Source organism: Oncorhynchus tshawytscha, linkage group LG12 (genome assembly GCF_018296145.1).
Source record: "Oncorhynchus tshawytscha isolate Ot180627B linkage group LG12, Otsh_v2.0, whole genome shotgun sequence".
NCBI lineage: Eukaryota > Metazoa > Chordata > Actinopteri > Salmoniformes > Salmonidae > Oncorhynchus > Oncorhynchus tshawytscha.
Window position 1 is genome coordinate 67,124,529 of NC_056440.1, and position 22,553 is coordinate 67,147,081.

The 22,553-nt window shown below is 42.5% G+C and overlaps 1 protein-coding gene across 1 annotated transcript; it reads right to left on the reverse strand.

Annotated features, from left to right (window-relative positions):
* Positions 1-1,979: 1,979 nt before the first annotated feature.
* On the reverse strand, positions 1,980-22,045 carry LOC112263722 (cingulin-like protein 1; the record flags this gene model as incomplete). The annotated part of the gene is given in 11 exon segments (XM_042330953.1): positions 1,980-3,717; positions 4,114-4,277; positions 4,386-4,494; positions 4,836-4,960; positions 5,219-5,302; positions 7,527-7,616; positions 14,583-14,744; positions 16,225-16,395; positions 16,533-16,685; positions 19,189-19,293; positions 21,839-22,045. Coding segments are annotated over 11 exon segments (1,512 nt in total), but the record flags the coding sequence as incomplete, so codon positions are not given.
* Positions 22,046-22,553: the final 508 nt, after the last annotated feature.

Below are 22,553 nucleotides of genomic sequence, written 5' to 3' on the forward strand. Positions count from 1 at the left end.
TTCCAGGTGAAGCTGGTTGAGAGAATGCCAAGAGTATGCAAAGCTATTATCAAGGCAAAGGGTGTTTACTTTGAAGAATCTCAAATATAAAATATATTTTGATTTGTTTAACACTTTTTTTGGATACTACATGATTCCATATGTGTTATTTCATTGTTTTGACATCTTCACTGTTATTTTACAATGTAGAGAATAGTAAAACTAAAGAAAAACCCTGGAATGAGTAGGTGTGTCCAAACTTCTGACTGGTACTGTATGTCTGTAAATGAGTTTGATTCAGCTATGAAGCCTATTGATTCTTTTTTGATTAATAAATAAAACAAATGTTGTTTTTGTTTCTGTAATACTAGCCACCTGGCCATTTTATAAAGTTGGCTTTAGCTAGCCAGCTAGATAGGTTCCCAATCTCCCATCCTCATTACTCCTTACCAAGCCATTTCAGGCTATCAGTCAAGTTAGAGTAGCTTGTCTAACTATCTTAGCTGGCATGCCTGCTGGCAAGATTGTTTGACTTTAGAAGAGACAAAAATGTATTTAATTGTTGGGTTATGATACTACATCCCAGTGGCAGTTGTACTAAACTCCTAAGGCATCAAAGTTCTTAAAGAATCAATGTGGATTATTGGTTAAAATGTCAAGATTGCAGAGAAACACTCTTTCAGATGTTTGAAAAATGCAACATTTACTGATATTTGGACCTCCCTCCATCCTCATGTACTTCTTGCCCCTTCTAAAATAATGGGTGGATGACTCCCCTGTTCATCATCACCATGTCATGCTTCTTTCCCATCTCACCAACAGGCAAGCATGCATTTGACCAGCTTAGAGAAGAATATCAAGAGGACTTGAGAACACAATTTACAGCAGACAAAACAAAGCCAACATTCCAGATGTCTTTGAAATTCTTTCTCGTACCTTCTAACTTGTGCCTTTAGCATTTCTACAGCTAGAGGGCAGCAGAGTACCATGTACCGTTTTGAGAAAGTTCTCAATAGTTGGTCGGACTACTTATTTTCATTGTTCAATATTATCTTAAAGAACAAGATATTCTTCAATCTCAACTAAAACATTGTAAAAGTTATACAATTGAGACCTGAGGTAAAAAAAAATAGTGTCTGAGGCCATGGTCCACTACTTCCAACTTTACAGAAAATCACTACAGCCACCAACCATGACAGCTTAATATTTTGCAATTGTAAAGTTACTACCTCATGACCATTTCCTGCTCCCCACTCTCATCTTTCACCAGTTACTGCATGAGTTCACCCAAGCACGGGACAAGAATTTCAAGAATGGTCATTCTTTAAAGCCCTCACAAAAGCCCCACCCCGAGCAGTGCACTCCCAGTGTGTGTGTATGCTGCTTGGACTGACAGAGGGGCGAGAGATGATCCCCACGCATTTAAAAGGTTGATTTGTTTGTTCTCCACAGAATGGCGACAAATGCAGGTCACGACCTGGGAACAATGACCTGCCAGTCTTGCTGAGAGGATAAGAAAGCCTTGTCTCTACTCCCTTTCTGCTGTAGTCAACTGTAAAATACCTTTAAAAATAATGTAGTCATAACTCCTAATGAAGCCTGGATTGCACCTTCCCACATATGGTGTCATCTCTTTAACACAAGGGATCAATCATGTCCTTTCCCCCTGAGACCTTGGAGGACCTGTCCTGCGGTGCTTTGGTGTCAGGTGCTGGACACAGGATCAATAGGCTTCAGCAGGAAAATACTGGCCCACTCATCCCCCATTAAATATGGGGGGCTGATATTGACACAGCTGCTTTGGCCAGACAATAAAATAATAAGTAGGATGAATGAGGTCACACTAAGAGGATCATAAAGCATTCACGCACCACTGAGGTCAATCCTTTCAACTTCCTCATACAACTAAACACTCTCCAAAGTTGCTTATTTTGTGTACCTAAATAGATTAGAAGAGACAGATGTGATCAGCAGTATGATTTACAGAGACAATAAGCATGTGAGATTAACTAAGGATAACTTTATTTCATTTTAGCAGGGTTTTTAGTCTCAGCAAAGTACAGATGTGTACATACAGAGAGGTAGCGGCAGTATTTCTTCTCAACCCCCCCACTCCAAAACGCCCGGAGGAGGCACACAGCCAAAGGCCTCTTCTTCATTCCATATGGCAACAGCCTTGGACGCCTTCAGAAATAATCCCTCGGCCAGTGCAAATCATCACAGTGTAGCTAAACAGATCGATTGTCAATACAGCTCACCTGTAGAAAGTCCCTCATCATATAAACTTGCATAACAGAGGACAGTCCCCTCCAACAGATAATATATATGCACAACAGATGCTTATAACAGGTACTGACTGTATGGTCATATAGCATATTAATATGCTCCCACAGGTGCACATAGCAAATACAAAAGTAGGCAACACAAAAATAAATGTTAATTTTACATTAGATTGACTCGTTTGTCCAATATTAACACTGTTTAGTTCTTGGAGGATATACCATAAACATAAATAGCTTCTTCTCACATTGTAACATGTTTCTGGTAAAAGTCATATTTCTATGAAATACAGAGATGAATCACTTTTAAACAAAAGTAAGGAATGTGTTTGTTACTATAATGCAAAAAAAATTGATTATTGACGATTTAAACAATAATCTCAGGAGTAACAGAGCAGTCCCAGTAGTTAGTAGAAAAGCCCAACTAAAACCTTGATTTGAGAACAGTGATCTAACCAGTCTTTATAAAAGTTCTACTGTATCTTATTTTAATAATGGCAGGGTTGAATACTGGAATAAGTCAGGAGTCATAAACCTGAAAACAGAAGTGATAAAACAGAGATGTGTTCTGTAGACCACGCTAACATTATGGATGGATTACTATTCCTTATTCAGGTTTAAAAAATATACAAAAAAGCATCTGTATAAAGAAGAATCCCTCATACAAATTTCCCTAAAAACATATTGCCCTTCATTCAGCCATTTCTTCATATATTCAAAAGTAAATAAATAGCTAATATTTCACTCAAATCAATTTAAGGCCTTACACTCTGCCTGACTTCATTACAAAATTGAATTGATATTCTAATGCACAATACAAAAATGAATGTTTCAAATTAAATTTGTTGCTATCAGACTTGATAAGCGGCTTAACATATTTGATTAAAGATATAAAATCTAGTGTGGGATTAATACATTGATACATTTCAATAAGGCATAAGAGGTTACAGAATGCTGTCCTTTAGATTGCATTACAAGGTGAATAATTGGATTCCCTTTACATCTCTTTGCTGGATCATTTATAAGATGTAAGAAGACACATGCAATGATTCTCTACAAACGTAGAAATTGTGCTGATAATTCAACTATTGCTAAATTATAATCAATAATTTACAAGACATTGCAATTAATCAATAACTATTATCTAGCCATTCCCTCTCAATCTATGTACTGTAAAAGGAAAAGCAAACACACATCACTATGCTATTTGACCGGTTTTCCAAAAGCACGTCATGACCTGAAAGTGGTCTCTCTGAATAGGAGTCAGTCCACTTGGTCCTTCTGTAGTTTTAGTAACATTCTCTTTATTGTGTTGGTTCACAAAGAGAATGTTGACAGGATGTTGTCTTGGCTAGAGGAGCGTTTATAGCCAGATGAAGAGCGGAAGTAGGTCTCTCCGTCCGTGCTGATGTCATCCTCATCATCATCGTCGTCCAGAGGAGCAGAGTTGGTCTTACGCCTTCAGGGAGGGGAAACTAGTGTTATTCTGGGTGGAGGGCTGGGTGAGGTAGTTTACGCAGTATGAAAGAGTTACAGTTTGATAGAAAGTGGGCTAAAGCCTACACACATTGCATTTTACTATGTTCGTGTTAGACTACATTGCTCAGGAAGGTGTGATTAATACCCTAGGTCAGTGGTAGGGAATGTGTTCAGATCAATTATAGTGGGTTCACATAATGTGTGTGCAACTGTGAAACTTCATAAACATGTGCTTTACACTGTGGAATTTATTGGTGCATGCTGTTACCTTCAGCTGGCTAGAGCTGCATTATAATTAACTAGGTAAACAAATGCCAAAGCAGAATGAGCATGTTCTTAGCGTCTTCTGTTAGCCGTGTGTATTTAGCATTTTTACCTCATCTCGCTGCGTAGGGATTTGAGCTGGCTCTGGAGCTGCTCGTTGGCCTCCTGCTGTTCATCCAGGTCTCTCTGCAGCTTCTTCTTGCCGTGTTCCAGCCGGTCAATCTCCTCCTCCGCCTCGTCCATCTGCCTCTTCAGGGCCTTCAGACGCAGGTTCAGCTGCAAGAGGAACACCGAGGGTTAAAACAGCTTTTTTTTGTGTGTGTGTGTGTGTGTGTGTGTGTGTGTGTGTATATATATATATATATGTGTATGTTGCATCCTGACCTGGTCCTTCTGATCCTGCAGTGAGTGGTGCTCTTCATCAACTTGCATCATCATCTCCTTCACCTTCCTCTCCAGCCTCCGGTTCACCAGCTGCAGGTTGGCACGGTCCCTAGAAAACACAGCATCATGGGTAAGACTACCGATCTGCTACATGTCACATACTGTAGCAGTACATAAAACACTCTGGAAACCACAAGGTAATTGGCCATGTGCCACATACTACATGCATCTACACATAGTATGCAGTATAACCTAAAGAATGTAAAACTAAACTAACCAACCCAAAGAACCAAGGTTAAGTGCAATGTGACCTAATTAGAGCCAAACAGCTTCTGTAATGAGTCTGTAGGCAGCACTGGTCCCTATAGCAGGACCTCTCTTCTCCCTCCAACCCCTACCCCAATCCCACCTCTCCCTAGGAACCCAAACCAACCCCAACCCTAACCATACCGCTCCTCTCCCTCCAGCCTCTCCTCCAGCTCCTGGATCCGGCTCTCCAGCTGGCTCACCAGGCCCTCCTTGTTAGACTTCTGGGAGCCCTCCTGATGGGCTATTCTACTCTTCAGGTCCTTGTTCTGTTAGAAACAGTGTGAGAAACAACTTTGATACACAGTCTTAGTTCTACTTTATTAGGTCATGTTTTGGTCAACAAGAACATTTTCAGAGCAGGAGTATAGAGATGGAGACAGAGAAGGACAGATAGAAGATAGAGATGGATTAGATGAGTGCATGTTTTGAGATGTTTTGGTAAGGGACTTTTCACAGATAGACTGCTGTTGTTTCTCCCCAGACAGGAAGGTAAGAAGGAGCGGGAAGAACAGGGCCGTGTGTACCTGTCTCTCCAGAGTCATCTTGTCACATTCCAGGTCCTGTCTGCCTGCCCTCTCCTGCAGGAGTTCATTCCTCATCTGCTCCACCTGTCAATCAGAGCGGAGACCTTCATCTCAATAGTTACACAACCTGAGAACACAATTATTATGAGAGGCTGCTCATGTGTCTGTAGGAAGAACCCTTCCTGTATGTGTAGGTGTGCAGTTGTTGTAGTGTCTTACTCAAGGTGGAAGGAGCCTTCCTGTAGCTAATTGAGGGTTTGGATATTCTTATTTCGGTTGCATTCCCCTGAACTGATCTCACGTCAGCTCTCAGTAATCTACATTCAGATAGACTCAGAGTGATAAATCAGTCATATTTAGATTAACCTATCATAGCTAGTGATGGGAATGCACTGAAGCCTCTCAATTCCTCAGGGAGTTGAACTTCTTCCAAAAGCCAGACAGAGAAAAATGCAAATGTTATCTTTTAAGCTTGACTATTTCTGTGAAAGATTAGAAACTGAGAATAATAAACAACCTTTGACTCAAACTTACAAACTCAAACTGTCAAACTACTTCATTGTCTCAGAGAGAAAGAGAGAATGAGAGAGTGAGAGAGAGCAGGAGAGACAGACAGACTAGTTCAAGAGAAGGGAATACAGATGTGGATGGAAAAAAGACAACTAATCAACAATTGTTTTTGCGAGGGAAGCTTAGTATGGGTGATATTTTATGCCAATTAGTGTGTGAAGGTGGGCTGCTCTGATGAACGATGGGCCACATAACTGGTGTGCCCAGTTCAGTGCTTGAGGGAGCTGATTCAGCAGACTGGAACATACAGCAGAAACTAATCTGCTTTGTGAGAAACGGCGGGAGGAGAGATTACTCTCATTTAGACAGGAGAAGAGCACCTGGTGCCAGGAGAGACGCAGGTGTTCTTCCTGCTGCCCCTGCCCCCTCCCTCACTCCAAGCCATCATGGCCATGCAGACCCCACTCTCTCCTTCCCCCTATCCCCCTGACCACCACCACCACATCCTCCTATCCTAACCTCATCCACTTCACTAGGACTGTACACCACTCCACTGTTGCCTTGGCAACTCACCTTGGCCCAGTGTTGCGGTAATGCCACTTTGTCTAGTGCTACTCTTTTCTCTGTGCCAGGAGTTTCTTGCCTTTAAGGAAATGTAAGTACTTGTTCACTCCTTTTAGGCCTCTCATACTTTTGTTCAGGTCTTTACATTTTCATCCATTTCAATGTTGGAGGACTGTGCAGACTTAGCCCTTTAATCTTACCATAGCGGCACAATGAACCTGACTGTAAAATAACTAGTCCTATCTTTGATAGACATGAAAAATGCATCATGATTGCATTGGCAGTATGTAAATCAATGAGAGCACAGTGCATTGCAGAGGTATTGCAACAGGCTAGATCCTTGGAGGTAAATGCACTTAGCACGTGTTGAATAATACAAACACATCCTAGAAGAAAAAGCTTGTCCTGTACATGAATTGTATCTGGAATAATGTCACTTCCTCATTAAAAAGCACCGGTCCAACAGTCTCCTGATCTGAGTTAGCAACGCTTTCTGACAACAACTCTTTCTCCAGGAAGCATGTACTCTTATCTCAATCTGAGTTTATAATGGCAACATCAGCAGGTTTATCAGAGGGGAAGGAAAGCTGCAGTGTTTAGGTCTGACTCCCTCAGGATGTGAGAACTATGATCAGCCACAAGAAATGGATTTGTCCCTGAGACGCAGTCACAGCTAAGTGAACTCCATTGCCATAAACTTGATACATTTGGCAGTGTGCATATTTTGGCTGAGGTGGTGCATTAAAAGGGGTATTTTGTGACTGATGCATGGAAATTGGATTGGTGCTTTTACACCGAGCAGGCAGCCTGCCAAACTGAATGATTATGCAAGATCCTCTTACATGGCAATAACCCCTCTGCTCTCTCCAGAACACAAATTAACTTGGATAGTGGGATTTTTGGGTGGCTGTTCCACACACACACGCAATGAAGAATGGCTCGGTATGTAGGTCTGTGTGTGTGGGTATTTGAGCTGTCGATGGCGGGAAGGGATGGCAGACAAGCACAAAGAACTGATACGGGGTGTAAGCTTAGATGTCACATTATGCCAAGCTGCTCTGGAATGACTGTACTTGAAATGCTTTCTGTCTTTTGCAGATGATAATGAAGTTCATGAAGTTTAGGAGTGTGACTCCCGGTCACAATAGAGTCAGAGACAAAATGGTGAACCATGGTTAATGAATGTTAGAATGCCCCACTGACTGGAGGTCAGTTAGAGTGGTCAGGGACTCACCTGTTCTCTGCCTCGGTCTATCCTGACAATCAGCAGGTCTCCACTTTGCTTTTCCTCATCCAGATCCAGCTCCAGCTGATTGATCCTGTCCTGCAGTACACAGCATCAACATTGACATGGTAATACCAATGACATTATTATTTGACCTTGCTGTAAACATGGGGTTGCTTTTCTGAATGGCAGCTTTAGATTTCCTTCTGCCGTGTTTGCCATCACACCACTGTCAACACCAGAGGCCTGCAGTACACATGACTTGTGTCTATAACAAACTCAGGAAAGATCCCAGCTAGCACATTTGGTTCCTTGGAAGTTGTGGGATTGTATGTTTTTGATTTCACATTGGTTATGGGAAGCTATACATTTCCTGACCGATAAAACTGAATGTTTTATTTAAACGTTTTGAGAACAAAAGTAAAAAGGTTGCCTTTTCTGGGAATGTGCATTTTTTGGTTGCAGGGAGGTTCTGAGAATGTTTTATTCTGGTTCCTTGAATTTTTTCCTGGGAGGTTTTATTAACGGTCTGAGAACAGAATTTATAGGTTATTTGGAGGTTTTTAAATAATTTCATAACAATGTTCACTGAATCATTTAATAAGACTTTTAATAACATCTTATTTTGCTTTAACTCTTTAGCACAGATAGGACACATAGAAATTAATTTCCTGAGACGTTAATCATGCAAACACATTTATTTTTTATTGTGACACGGCATCAGTGAGATTCGAACCTATAAATTGTTGCATCCCCAGTTAAAGGAAGGAGGTTCTTTTTAGTTATTGCAAAGAGAAACTCGACAGTATAAAACATTAACATCATGGAAACGGTTTATTTCCAACATGACAACAGATACAACATAGCCAGTTGAGTGAGGGCCTGCCAATTAAGCTATGCGCATTCTGCAGTAGAGCGGTCACAGCCTTAACTATGGTAGACAGATTTTGAATTCATTTTCCATAATAGTTAAGTAACAAAAGAAAAGACCTGAGCTCAGTGGTGTTTGTAGGAATGGGAGCCTAATAGCTTCAGTTGTCTGTTTCATGGGGTGCATCCCCTCTGCATCTATCACATGACCTAGATAGGCTATGCTGTTCTGGAAGAAATAACATCTCTTTTAACCTTCAGATTTCAGTCTTTTTAGCACTTCTTCAAGATTTCTCATGTGCTCTACCGTGTTACGCCCTGTGATAAGTATATCATCAAGATAGTAGATTACCCCATTTATACCTTGTAGGATCAGATCCATTATTTTCTGAAAAATAGCTCGAGCACAGGCAACACCATAAGGAAGCCTGTTGACCTTAAACAACCACGTATGCATATTCATGGTGAGATAGTGCTTAGAGCTCTCCTCTAGTTGTACTGGCTGGTATGGCTGTGACAAATCAGCTTGGTGAACGAGTCCTGCGTTTTTGGTAACGGATACTGATCTACTTCCAGCCACGGATTGATAGTTACCTGTATTGACTGTTTTCGGTATACACACAATTGGAGCAGCCCATTCACTGTAGTTAACTAGAGTAAGGACCCCTTCTGACTCTAATTTGACAAGCTGTTTTTCAACAGCTTCTCTAAGTGCAGAGATTTTCCCTCTTAGAACTTGTGACTCTTTACTGTACGTTTTTAAACACAAAGTTTGCAGGTGTTATGTTCCCCAGTTTCCTTGTTGTTGTGTGTTTGTACAGTTGAAGTCAGAAGTTTACATACACTTAGGTTGGAGTCATTAAAACTAGTTTTTCAACAACTCCACAAATTTCTTGTTAACACACTATAGTTTTGGCAAGTCGGTTAGGACATCTACTTGTGCATGACACAAGTAATTTTTCCAACAATTGTTAACAGACAGATTATTTCACTTATAATTCACTGTATCACAATTCCAGTGGGTCAGAAGTTTACATACACTAAGTTGACTGTGCCTTTAAACAGCTTGTAAAATTCCATAAAATTATGCCATGGCTTTAGAAGCTTCTGGAAGGCTAATTGACATCATTTGAGTCAATTGGAGCTGTACCTGTGGATGTATTTCAAGGCCTACCTTCAAACTCAGTGCCTCTTTGCTTGACATCATGGGAAAATCAAATGAAAACAGCCAAGACCTCCACAAGTCTGGTTCATCCTTGGGAGCAATTTCCAAACGCCTGAAGGTACCACGTTCATCTGTACAAACAATAGTACACAAGTATAAACACCATGGGACCACGCAGCCGTCATACCGCTCAGGAAGGAGACGCGTTCTGTCTCCTAGAGAGTGCGAATCAATCCCAGAACCGCAGAACAACAGCAAAGGACCTTGTGAAGATGCTGGGGGAAACAGGTACAAAAGTATCTATATCCACAGTAAAACAAGTCCTATATCGACATAACCTGAAAGGCTGCTCAGTAAGGAAGAAGCCACTGCTCCAAAACCGCCATAAAAAAAGCCAGACTACAGTTTGCAACTGCACATGGGGACAAAGATCATACTTTTTGGAGAAATGTCCTCTGGTCTGATGTAACAAAAATATAACTGTTTGGCCATAATGACCATCGTTATGTTTGGAGGAAAGAGGGAGGCTTGCAAGCCAAGGAACACAATCCCAACCGTGAAGCACGGGGGTGGCAGCATGATGTTGTAGGGGTGCTTTGCTGCAGGAGGGAATGGTGCACTTCACAATAGATGGCCTCATGAGAAAGGAAAATGCTGTGGATATATTGAAGCAAAATCTCAAGACATCAGTCCGGAAGTTAGAGCTTAGTCGAAAATGGGTCTTCCAAATGGACAATGACCCCAAGCATACTTCCAAAGTTGTGATGGCTTTGTGGCCATCACAAAGCCCTGACCTCAATCCTATAGAACATTTGTGGGCAGAACTGAAAAGGCGTGTGTGAGCAAGGAGGATTACAAACCTGACTCAGTTACACCTGCTCTGTCAGGAGGAATGGGACAAAATTCACCCAACTTATTGTGGGAAGCTTGTGGAAGGCTACCTGAAACGTTTGACAAAAGGTAAACAATGTAAAGGCAATGCTACCAAATACTAACTGAGTGTATGTAAACTTCTGACCCACTGGGAATGCTATGAAAGAAATAAAAGCTGAAATAAATAACTTTCTACTATTATTCTGACTTTTCACATTCTTAAATAAAGTGATGATCCTAACTGACCTAAAACAGGGAATTTTTACTAGGATTAAATGTCAGGAATTGTGAAAAACTGAGTTAAAATGTATTTGGCTAAGGTGTATGCAAACTTCCGACTTCAACTGTATGTGTTTGTACGTGTGTGCATTTCAGGATGGCTTCCTGGATTCCAAAGCAGCTGATTGGTCGGCTCATCTCTAATTGGAGCTCTGACCCCGCCCTCTCGTCAGGGGAAACAGCTGAATGCAATTACCGACTCCTTCTGCAGCTTTAAAAGCCAGTGTTCCTTGTGTTAGGAGAGAGATGTCATGTGTTAGGAGAGAGATGTCATGTGTTAGGAGAGAGATGTCATGTGTTAGGAGAGAGATGTCATGTGTTAGGAGAGAGATGTCATGTGTTAGGAGAGAGATGTCATGTGTTAGGAGAGAGATGTCATGTGTTAGGAGAGAGATGTCATGTGTTAGGAGAGAGATGTCATGTGTTAGGAGAGAGATGTCATGTGTTAGGAGAGAGATGTCATGTGTTAGGAGAGAGATGTCATGTGTTAGGAGAGAGATGTCATGTGTTAGGAGAGAGATGTCTGGTGTTGGTCTGGTAAATTTGTTGAAAGTGGTTTTGAGCTGTTCCTGTAGAGGGATGTGTATACCATAGTACCTAGTGTTTTTGGTTTATTGAAATTGTTCAATAAGTTTTGAATTATTCTGTTCATTTGTTCCCAGGGGGGGAAGGGGAAGGCACCTTGGTAGTTTTTAGGCAAGAGGCCTGCAGGCATACATATACCCGTAGTATTTACTCTCTCTGCACACTAGGTAAGACCTGGGCGGACCACCCCGCTGTGTTTTGGTTAGTGCGCCAGGTGGTGCTAAGAATAGGTAACCAGTGGGTAGGCAGGTAAGGTAGGAGAGGGAACATTAACTTTTCTTTGGTTCATCCAGCCCCTTTTCCCCACCTTACCGTGTGAAGCAAGAATAAATTCCTTGTAAATGGTAATATTCTCTGCCTCTGTCCTCCTTACCCGCACCTACAATCACGTCCCTTTTTTCCCCACTCCACAGGGAGTTGAGTTGTAGCCGGGTGTTGCGTTCCCTGAGGTGTATGTAACAGCAGGGCTCAATTTCACCTTCTTGAACCTGCGGTTATACAACCTCTATCACAGAAACTGCTGCACCTGTATCAACTTCCATTTTGGGTCTCACATCTACCCTTACATATACAGTACGGTTTAGTAATGTCTTTACCTGTATTTAATGCAAACAGTTCAATTCCTTTTACGTTACCCAACTCAGTCAGTGGCAAACAGCCGATGTCCCTTTATCAGATGTCTGGCTCATGTGAGATGTAATGCTCATCTCTGTTGCAATGATGTTCTTGCCTCTCTCTCGCTGGTGTTCGTTGCCCTGGTGCTGATCATCTAGTCTTCCTGCAGTCGAAGTAAGGAGGCCTCTCTCTCCGTAGCATCCGGGTGCTTGTTCCATTTTGTTTGCTTCGTCATTATTTTTTCACTTGACACTCCCGACAGGCCCTGGCTGTGTATTCATCTTGCACTCCCGACAGGCCCTGGCTGTGTGTTCTTCTTGCACTCCCGACAGGCCCTGGCTGTGTGTTCTTCTTGCACTCCCGACAGGCCCTGGCTGTGTGTTCTTCTTGCACTCCCGACAGGCCCTGGCTGTGTGTTCTTCTTGCACTCCCGACAGGCCCTGGCTGTGTGTTCTTCTTGCACTCCCGACAGGCCCTGGCTGTGTGTTCTTCTTGCACTCCCGACAGGCCCTGGCTGTGTGTTCTTCTTGCACTCCCGACAGGCCCTGGCTGTGTGTTCTTCTTGCACTCCCGACAGGCCCTGGCTGTGTGTTCTTCTTGCACTCCCGACAGGCCCTGGCTGTGTGTTCTTCTTGCACTCCCGACAGGCCCTGGCTGTGTGTTCTTCTTGCACTCCCGACAGGCCCTGGCTGTGTGTTCTTCTTGCACTCCCGACAGGCCCTGGCTGTGTGTTCTTCTTGCACTCCCGACAGGCCCTGGCTGTGTGTTCTTCTTGCACTCCCGACAGGCCCTGGCTGTGTGTTCTTCTTGCACTCCCGACAGGCCCTGGCTGTGTGTTCTTCTTGCACTCCCGACAGGCCCTGGCTGTGTGTTCTTCTTGCACTCCCGACAGGCCCTGGCTGTGTGTTCTTCTTGCACTCCCGACAGGCCCTGGCTGTGTGTTCTTCTTGCACTCCCGACAGGCCCTGGCTGTGTGTTCTTCTTGCACTCCCGACAGGCCCTGGCTGTGTGTTCTTCTTGCAGCGGCACTCATTTGGCTTGTGCCCTTTTCCCGCGCAATGGTAACATGGTTTACCTGTTTTTCTTCACGACTGCATTTGGCTTTAAAAGTATTTTGTGAGAACTGCTGTGCACTCTTTATTCAAAAGTATTTTGTGAGAACTGCTGTGCACTCTTTAATTCAAAAGTATTTTGTGAGAACTGCTGTGCACTCTTTAATTCAAAAGTATTTTGTGAGAACTGCTGTGCACTCTTTAATTCAAAAGTATTTTGTGAGAACTGCTGTGCACTCTTTAATTCAAAAGTATTTTGTGTGATCTACGTTTAGTAAACGGTTTCTCAGCTCTGCACTTTAAACACTGCACACATTTATCACGTAATGACTCAAACTGACCAAATTTACATGTGGCTAATGCTTTTCTTAAACTAGCCAAGTACTCACTAATAGGCTCTCCCTTGAGTTGACTCCTTGACTGAAACTTTCATCTTTCAGTAATTAAATTTGTCCTCGGTACGTAGTGACTTTTTCAACAGTTTGACCGACAATCTTTTTTTTTTCACTTGGTTTCTGTGGAGCACAAGTCCATTAACAAATTGTGAGACTTTCTGCCAACAATAACAAAAATGGCTTTTGACTTATCCTCGTACTTCAAATCTTATCCTCGAACAAATCTATTCGACACTGTCCTCAGTGAAAATCCTCGGCCTTGCCGAACATCATCGTCGGTGCTAGCTTTTCTACACAGACTGTCTCGACGGAGCTTGCACTTTCTTGCTCGCTCTTGTTCTCCTTCAGACAAACTCGTACCTTGTGGCCAATCTGTTGCATCCCCGGTTAAAGGAAGCAGATTATTTTTAGTTATTGCAAAGAGAAACTTGACCGTATAAAACATTAACATCATGAAGACGGTTTATTTCTAACATGACAGCGGATACAACATAGCCGGTTCCATCTGCACCCGCTCAAAGGTTGCACACTTGAATACCCTGGCCAACAACCAATGAGGGCCTGCCAATTAAACTAGGCGCATCCAATCAGATCCATATTTCCTATATCACACACTGAACACGTGCACACCATTTTAACCAGATGTGCATAATAACATGCTCCTTATCTCTCAAACAATAATCTTATGTTCTCTATCCATGGAATTAGTCCACTCAACAAGTACTGACATTTCCACAGAATTTGTCTTAACGTTCTTTGAACTATTTAAGAACATGCCCAATGTCAAACCAGTTGGAGAATGTTCCTAGAACATTACAAACATTTTTATTGATTGTAACCATGTTTTAACTTTTAGGAAACATTCTGTTCAAGTAATGAAATACCAAGAAAATGTTATTTTGTCAAATTCCTTAAATATGCCAGGAATGTTCTAAAACCAAGTAACTATCTTGCACCATTCCCAGAAAGTTGTTGTATGAAGGTTGTATGCAAAATAAACATAGGACAACGCTGTTCTCACCAAGCTCTAAGAAACATATGGTTCTCAGAACGTTATGTGCTAGCTGGGAACTGTTCCTTTCTCAGGACTGGAGTACAAACAAACAGACTAAATGAAGGACTAGCATACACTGACTGAAGACTCAAAGATAACCAATTAATACAGCCCAAAAAGTCTCCATGAACACATGTATAGTTTAGAGACAATGTGAAATGAATAATTAAGATCTACCTCCATGAGTTTGACCTGTCGGATTTTGTCATCCTTGGAGTGGGCTTTGGTCTCTGCCTCCACCTCCAGGTCATAGACTTTCTGCTCCAGGGCCTTCTCCTTGAGCACCGAATCATCCCTCTCCCTCTTACACTGCCTCAGGTCTTCCTCCACATGGCTCAGCTGCAGGACACACACCACACATACTTTTAAAACAGAATGGGAATGGAAAACAAGTTTTGTGAATGCCTCCTACTCATTTACCAGTACACCACAGCGAACAAGAAACCACACGTATGTGTCATACTGTTACAGTAACATCCATACCTGTCATGTCTGCTTTAGCAATGCAATTTCAGCAGTGGCCACAAGATGCCATCTGTTCCTTTAACAATACTGACTTAAGAGAAACTTTCACAAACACTAGCCTGGTGAGTGAAGAAGATGAAAGAAGAAAACACAGTTGTCTTTAGCAGGTCTCAATGTGCATGCTTATAAGATATATGTGGGGGTTGGGACAGACTGGAGATCTGAAGCAGATGAAACAGTGACCTCATCACCAGGCTTTAGAGGAGTGTGTCAGTCGGGAGGAGGATGTGGGGTCAGACATTCCTGCTCTCACAACAATGACACTACATCCCCCTCTTCCTGTAGGCCAGCTGGACAAAGATACATCAGCCTATCCCATCTGTGCATATACATTACACTGGGTAGACTACAACACAAAGATGAACCATTAGCAGCAAGTCCTCTCTCTTCTGTAAAACGGACACATTTCTATGGAAAAAGTAAGCATGTTATGGCTCACAATTCCAATGGTGTTTGATCTGTGTTGGACTGAGTCTGGCCACCTGTCTTTAACCTACTGTAGGAAATAGGTTTTCTTTAATGACATTCTGCAGGGGTTAGTAACTCAGACACACAATGAGGGAGGACATTATTAGATCAAATAAACAATGCTTATCCCATATTCAACAAAAACATTCCAAAAATTCCAAAGTGTTTAGTAGGTCAAACCATACCCAATGAGCAGTGGCCCTGGGTTATAACAACATTATGTGGTGCAGATCACAGCTACTAAGGAGTTATAGCTAGATTGTGAAAATGAACCACAGTAATTGGAAAAATATTAGCTGGAGAATTCCTAAATGAGGCAAAATGCCATGAAGAACTTAACAGAGGCTCAATTGAAATTCCATAAGCTTACCTAGCTACAACTCCCTTAATGTATGAGAACAATGGATGTAATGTAAGATAGTCACAGCTAATAATTTGATATTGTTCAATTAAAAGAGGTTCATAAATTCATCCTAGTGTCTGAAGTTCTAGATTGCTAAAACATTCTGATGCTTCACCAATAGAAAAACAATGACTCAGATTTATTTTACCACCCTCCACAGCTCCACCTCTTCATGCTAAACCATAGATATCTATGAAAATATACATTATCTAACCTCTTTAACCCTGTAATACCACCAGGCCACCAGGCATCTACAGCTGTGACCTTCTGGTCCAGTTCAGGGCAAAGGGGAAGTATAAGAGGGGAGAGGACACATTCCAAAGCCATGACCTCACTGTACAGACCCTGAGTGGGGGTTTACAACACACTGAGACAGGACAATGGGTCATCCTCCATTGTCATGGGGAGCACTGACCAACCCACCTCCTCCTGTAGGGACTTAGCAGCCAGACGGGACTTGTCCAGCTCCACACCCCGTTCCCTCAGCTGTCTCTGAAGCTCAGCCAGCTCCCGACGGTTCTTCTCCTTGTACACGTCTATCTGCTCCTGCAGCTCCTGGGTGGAAGACTGAGAGGCCTCCACGATCTCACTCATCTACAGGGAGAGAGGGAGAAGGTATAGTTAGCCTTGCTAACAAACAGACATGCATGCACACATTGACACATGCATGTGGTGTGATATTTGATTGACTAAAACAAGGATGCCCGAAGGCCTTTAGTTGGTCCACTCACCTCCCTCTGTAGTTTCTCCACTGTGCGGTCCAGCAGACTCCTCTCATCCTCTATCTCATTCTTAGTGTTCTTGAACTGTTCTTTTTGACTCCTCTCCTCCTTCAGCCTCTCCTCCAGCTCTCTGTGGTCATGGTTCAGCTTGGTCAAGTTCCTCTGTAACAGAAAGAGTTTAGAAAGATGGGTCAGAATGGTAAGGATGATATGATAATGGTACTTATGCTTTATTATTCTCACCAGTAAATTCTCCCGAGCTTGTGGTCAAAGCCTGGTCAATCTTACCTGTACGTCCTCTAACCATGTGGTCAAAGCCTGGTCAATCTTACCTGTACATCCTCTAACAATGTGGTCAAAGCCTGGTCAATCTTACCTGTACGTCCTCTAACCATGTGGTCAAAGCCTGGTCAATCTTACCTGTACATCCTCTAACAATGTGGTCAAAGCCTGGTCAATCTTACCTGTACATCCTCTCTAACCATGTGGTCAAAGCCTGGTCAATCTTAGCTGTACATCCTCTAACCATGTGGTCAAAGCCTGGTCAAGCTTACCTGTACATCCTCTAACCATGTGGTCAAAGCCTGGTCAATCTTAGCTGTACATCCTCTAACCGTGTGGTCAAAGCCTGGTCAATCTTAGCTGTACATCCTCTAACCATGTGGTCAAAGCCTGGTCAATCTTACCTGTACATCCTCTAACCATGTGGTCAAAACCTGGTCAATCTTACCTGTACATCCTCTAACCATGTGGTCAAAACCTGGTCAATCTTAGCTGTACATCCTCTAACCGTGTGGTCAAAGCCTGGTCAATCTTACCTGTACATCCTCTAACCATGTGGTCAAAGCCTGGTCAATCTTACCTGTACGTCCTCTAACCATGTGGTCAAAGCCTGGTCAATCTTACCTGTACATCCTCTAACCATGTGGTCAAAGCCTGGTCAATCTTACCTGTACATCCTCTAACCGTGTGGTCAAAGCCTGGTCAATCTTACCTGTACATCCTCTAACCATGTGGTTAAAGCCTGGTCAATCTTACCTGTACGTCCTCTAACAATGTGGTCAAAGCCTGGTCAATCTTAGCTGTACATCCTCTAACCATGTGGTTAAAGCCTGGTCAATCTTACCTGTACATCCTCTAACCATGTGGTCAAAGCCTGGTCAATCTTACCTGTACGTCCTCTAACCATGTGGTCAAAGCCTGGTCAATCTTACCTGTACATCCTCTAACCGTGTGGTCAAAGCCTGATCAATCTTACCTGTACATCCTCTAACCATGTGGTCAAAGCCTGGTCAATCTTACCTGTACGTCCTCTAACCATGTGGTTAAAGCCTGGTCAATCTTACCTGTACATCCTCTAACCATGTGGTCAAAGCCTGGTCAATCTTAGCTGTACATCCTCTAACCATGTGGTCAAAGCCTGGTCAATCTTAGCTGTACATCCTCTAACCGTGTGGTCAAAGCCTGGTCAATCTTACCTGTACATCCTCTAACCATGTGGTCAAAGCCTGGTCAATCTTACCTGTACGTCCTCTAACCATGTGGTCAAAGCCTGGTCAATCTTACCTGTACATCCTCTAACCATGTGGTCAAAGCCTGGTCAATCTTACCTGTACGTCCTCTAACCATGTGGTCAAAGCCTGGTCAATCTTAGCTGTACATCCTCTAACCATGTGGTCAAAGCCTGGTCAATCTTACCTGTACATCCTCTAACCGTGTGGTCAAAGCCTGGTCAATCTTACCTGTACATCCTCTAACCATGTGGTCAAAGCCTGGTCAATCTTACCTGTACATCCTCTAACCGTGTGGTCAAAGCCTGGTCAATCTTACCTGTACGTCCTCTAACCATGTGGTCAAAGCCTGGTCAATCTTACCTGTACGTCCTCTAACCATGTGGTTAAAGCCTGGTCAATCTTACCTGTACGTCCTCTAACAATGTGGTCAAAGCCTGGTCAATCTTAGCTGTACATCCTCTAACCATGTGGTTAAAGCCTGGTCAATCTTAGCTGTACATCCTCTAACCGTGTGGTTAAAGCCTGGTCAATCTTACCTGTACATCCTCTAACCGTGTGGTCAAAGCCTGGTCAATCTTACCTGTACATCCTCTAACCATGTGGTCAAAGCCTGGTCAATCTTACCTGTACATCCTCTAACCGTGTGGTCAAAGCCTGGTCAATCTTACCTGTACATCCTCTAACCATGTGGTCAAAGCCTGGTCAATCTTACCTGTACATCCTCTAACCGTGTGGTCAAAGCCTGGTCAATCTTACCTGTACATCCTCTAACCATGTGGTCAAAGCCTGGTCAATCTTACCTGTACATCCTCTAACCGTGTGGTCAAAGCCTGGTCAATCTTACCTGTACATCCTCTAACCATGTGGTCAAAGCCTGATCAATCTTAGCTGTACATCCTCTAACCGTGTGGTCAAAGCCTGGTCAATCTTACCTGTACGTCCTCTAACCATGTGGTTAAAGCCGGTCAATCTTAGCTGTACATCCTCTAACCATGTGGTCAAAGCCTGATCAATCTTACCTGTACGTCCTCTAACAATGTGGTCAAAGCCTGGTCAATCTTAGCTGTACATCCTCTAACCATGTGGTTAAAGCCTGGTCAATCTTAGCTGTACATCCTCTAACCGTGTGGTTAAAGCCTGGTCAATCTTACCTGTACATCCTCTAACCGTGTGGTCAGAGCACGGTTGGCACGTGACATCTCCTCCTCCTGCTCCTTGATTTCTTCCAAAGACTCTTCCAGCTGCCTCTTCTCTATCTGTGAGTTTACACATACACATTAACATACACCAGCATAAGACAATAGGTAACAGATCTGATCTTCAATGTGAAAAGTTTTATTACTGTCAATCTGATTGACACTCCTGTGCAGTTTACAGTGGCTCTCCTTTATATAACTAGCAGCTCATGTTACACCCGAGGATCTGTCTTTTTCAGCCATCTATTTCATGTGTTTGAGGGATGCAAAATACACTTGTAACTTAAATCTTGCTGAATTGATTGCTTTCATTTTACTCCAGCGACTGTTTCGTGCCTGTCATTTTTATTTGTTAACATTACGACTGCGGAAATGCTTGTAATGACCTGTCAAACACACCCTGGTAACGGCTGAAATGGGCTCAATGGAATACAATGTCTTTCAGTTGAATCTATGATTATGCTAAAGCTTCATCAGGGATTTAATGCACCGCCTCGACACTTACATCACAAGAAAGAGAAGAAAGAAAGAATTGAATACAGTTGAAATGTTTACAAATTACATGCACTGAAATGATTATGGTGATATTATGTCTGATCTCATAAACAATGTAAAGTATCTTTAGATATGTTTAATCTAGAGCAAAGTGTGTTGATTTTTAATCCAAGGATATCCTGCTATTGATACACTTGTTTAATTATGCAAGAGAACTTGACAACAACAGTAATTAATGAGGCAGTCTAGACAGCGCATCAGAGTGAGGGTAGGGTAGACAGAGAAAGAATTTGGTAGTTGAAGCCCTGTTATGTTAATGTATCCATATATGCAAATACACCCTGTGTGTTTATGCAAATGAGGCACATACAATATAAATATATATATATATATATATATATATATATATATATATATATATATATATATATATATATACAGTTGAAGTCGGAAGTTTACATACACCTTAGCCAAATACATTTAAACTCTGTTTTTCACAATTCCTGACATTTAATCCTAGTAAAAATCCCCTGTTTTAGGTCAGCTAGGATCACCACTTTATTTTAAGAATGTGAAATGTCAGAACAATAGTAGAGATAATTATTTCTTTCAGATTTTATTTCTTTCATCACATTCCCAGTGGGTCAGAAGTTTACATACACTCAATTAGTATTTGGTAGGATTGCCTTTAAATTGTTTAACTTGGGTCAAACGTTTCAGGTAGCCTTCCACAAGCTTCCCACAATAAGTTGGATGAATTCTGTCCCATTCCTCCTGACAGAGCAGGTGTAACTGAGTCAGGTTTGTAGGCCTCCTTGCTTGCACACACTTTTTCAGTTCTGCCCACAAATGTTCTATAGGATTGAGGTCAGGGCTTTGTGATGGCCATTCCAATAGCTTGACTTTTTTGTCCTTAAGCCATTTTGACACAACTTTGGAAGTATGCTTGGGGTCATTTTCCATTTGGAAGACCCATTCGTGACCAAACTTTAACTTCCTGGCTGATGTCTTGGGATGTTGCTTCAATATATCCACATCATTTTCCTTTCTCATGAGGCCATCTATTTTATGAAGTGCACCAGTCCCACCTGCAGCAAAGCACCTCCACAACATGATGCTGCCACACCCGTGCTTCATGGTTGGGATGGTGTTCTTCGGCTTGCAAGACTCCCCCTTTTTCCTCCAAACATAACGATGGTCATTATGGCCAAACAGTTCTATTTTTGTTTCATCAGACCAGAAGATATTTCTCCAAAAAGTACAATCTTTGTCCCCATGTGCAGTTGCAAACTGTAATCTGGCTTTTTTATGGTGGTTTTGGAGCAGGGGCTTCTTCCTTGCTGAGCGGCCTTTCAGGTTATGTCGACATAGGACTTGTTTTACTGTGGATATAGATACTTTTGTACCTGTTTCCTCCAGCATCTTCACAAGGTCCTTTGTTGTTGTTCTGGGATTGATTTGCACTTTCGCACCAAAGTACGTTCATCTCTAGGAGACAGAACGCATCTCCTTCCTGAGCGGTATGACGGCTGCGTGGTCCCATGGTGTTTATACTTGTGTACTATTGTTTGTACAGATGAACATTTCACCTTCAGGCATTTGGAAATTGCTGCCAAGGATGAACCTTATAGGTGGAATAATCTGTCTGTAAACAATTGTTGGAAAAATTACTTGTGTCATGCACAAAGTAGATGTCCTAACCGATTTGCCAAAACTATAGTTTGTTAACAAGAAATTTGTGGAGTGGTTGAAAAATGAGTTTTAATGACTAAAACCTAAATGTTTGTAAACTTCCGACTTCAACTGTATATATCTACAAAAACTGATACAATAAGATAATGTATAAACAGTATGAGTGGATTTCTGTTTTTCTTTCTTTATTTGACAATAAATTGAATACCTGAATTCCCACCAAAATCCCTTTGTCCATGCCAGTAAATGTTTAATGCGCTGTAATTCATGTGATGGATTATACATATTCTAAAAGTTTGGAGTATCTTCATCCACTGTCCAACAGTTGCAATTATGCAAATTGTTTAAAAAACATTTGAACAATTTCTATGACCGTTGCTACAGTAGTTACAGTACATTAGGTTTCTCTGTTCCTCACCTCAAGCCGGCCGACTCTGTCCCCCAGCTTGCTCTCCTGTAGCTTGGCATCATCAATGATACGGTTGAGTTTGGCCACTTCGTTCTCCAGCTCCTGTGCCCGCTTTCTCAGCTTCTCGGCCTCCTGGCTAAGACGTCCCGCCTGGCCCTCCACTGCCCCCTTGGCTGCCTCCACTTCAGCCTTCTCCTTGCCCACTGCAGCACTGCTCTGGAGAGCAGACAGAAGGGTCAGTACAAAGTAAATACAGGGTAGAAAGATGCAACGTTGCACAGAAAAGGACACAATACTGGCTTGACAACTGGTTAAAAACAAAAGTCTACGGTCTTATTTACAAGGCAACTCAAATTCCTTCACAGCTCCTTCATGACAAGCTCAAGGGGATTTAAGAGGTGGATGCATGACAATAACTCTAAGCCTCCATTCACCTCCCATTGAACTGCCTCTACTGCTGTAGCTTGGCCCACACAAAGACAGCATGTCACCCGCAAAAGGCTGCGGAGATTGAGGTGAATGGTCCAGTCCAGTAAATCCGTCCACTTCATTCCCCTGAGTCCCCTGAGCATGACCAACATCAATGTCTCATTGGCTTTATCTGCCAGAGTTGTACAGTTGTGGGGCTGCTACTTAAACCTCATGGCTCTCGCTTGTTCACCGCTTGTCACTAAACAGGACCAAATTCCATAATTAGATGACCCACTGTTGGTGGCAGCCTGTC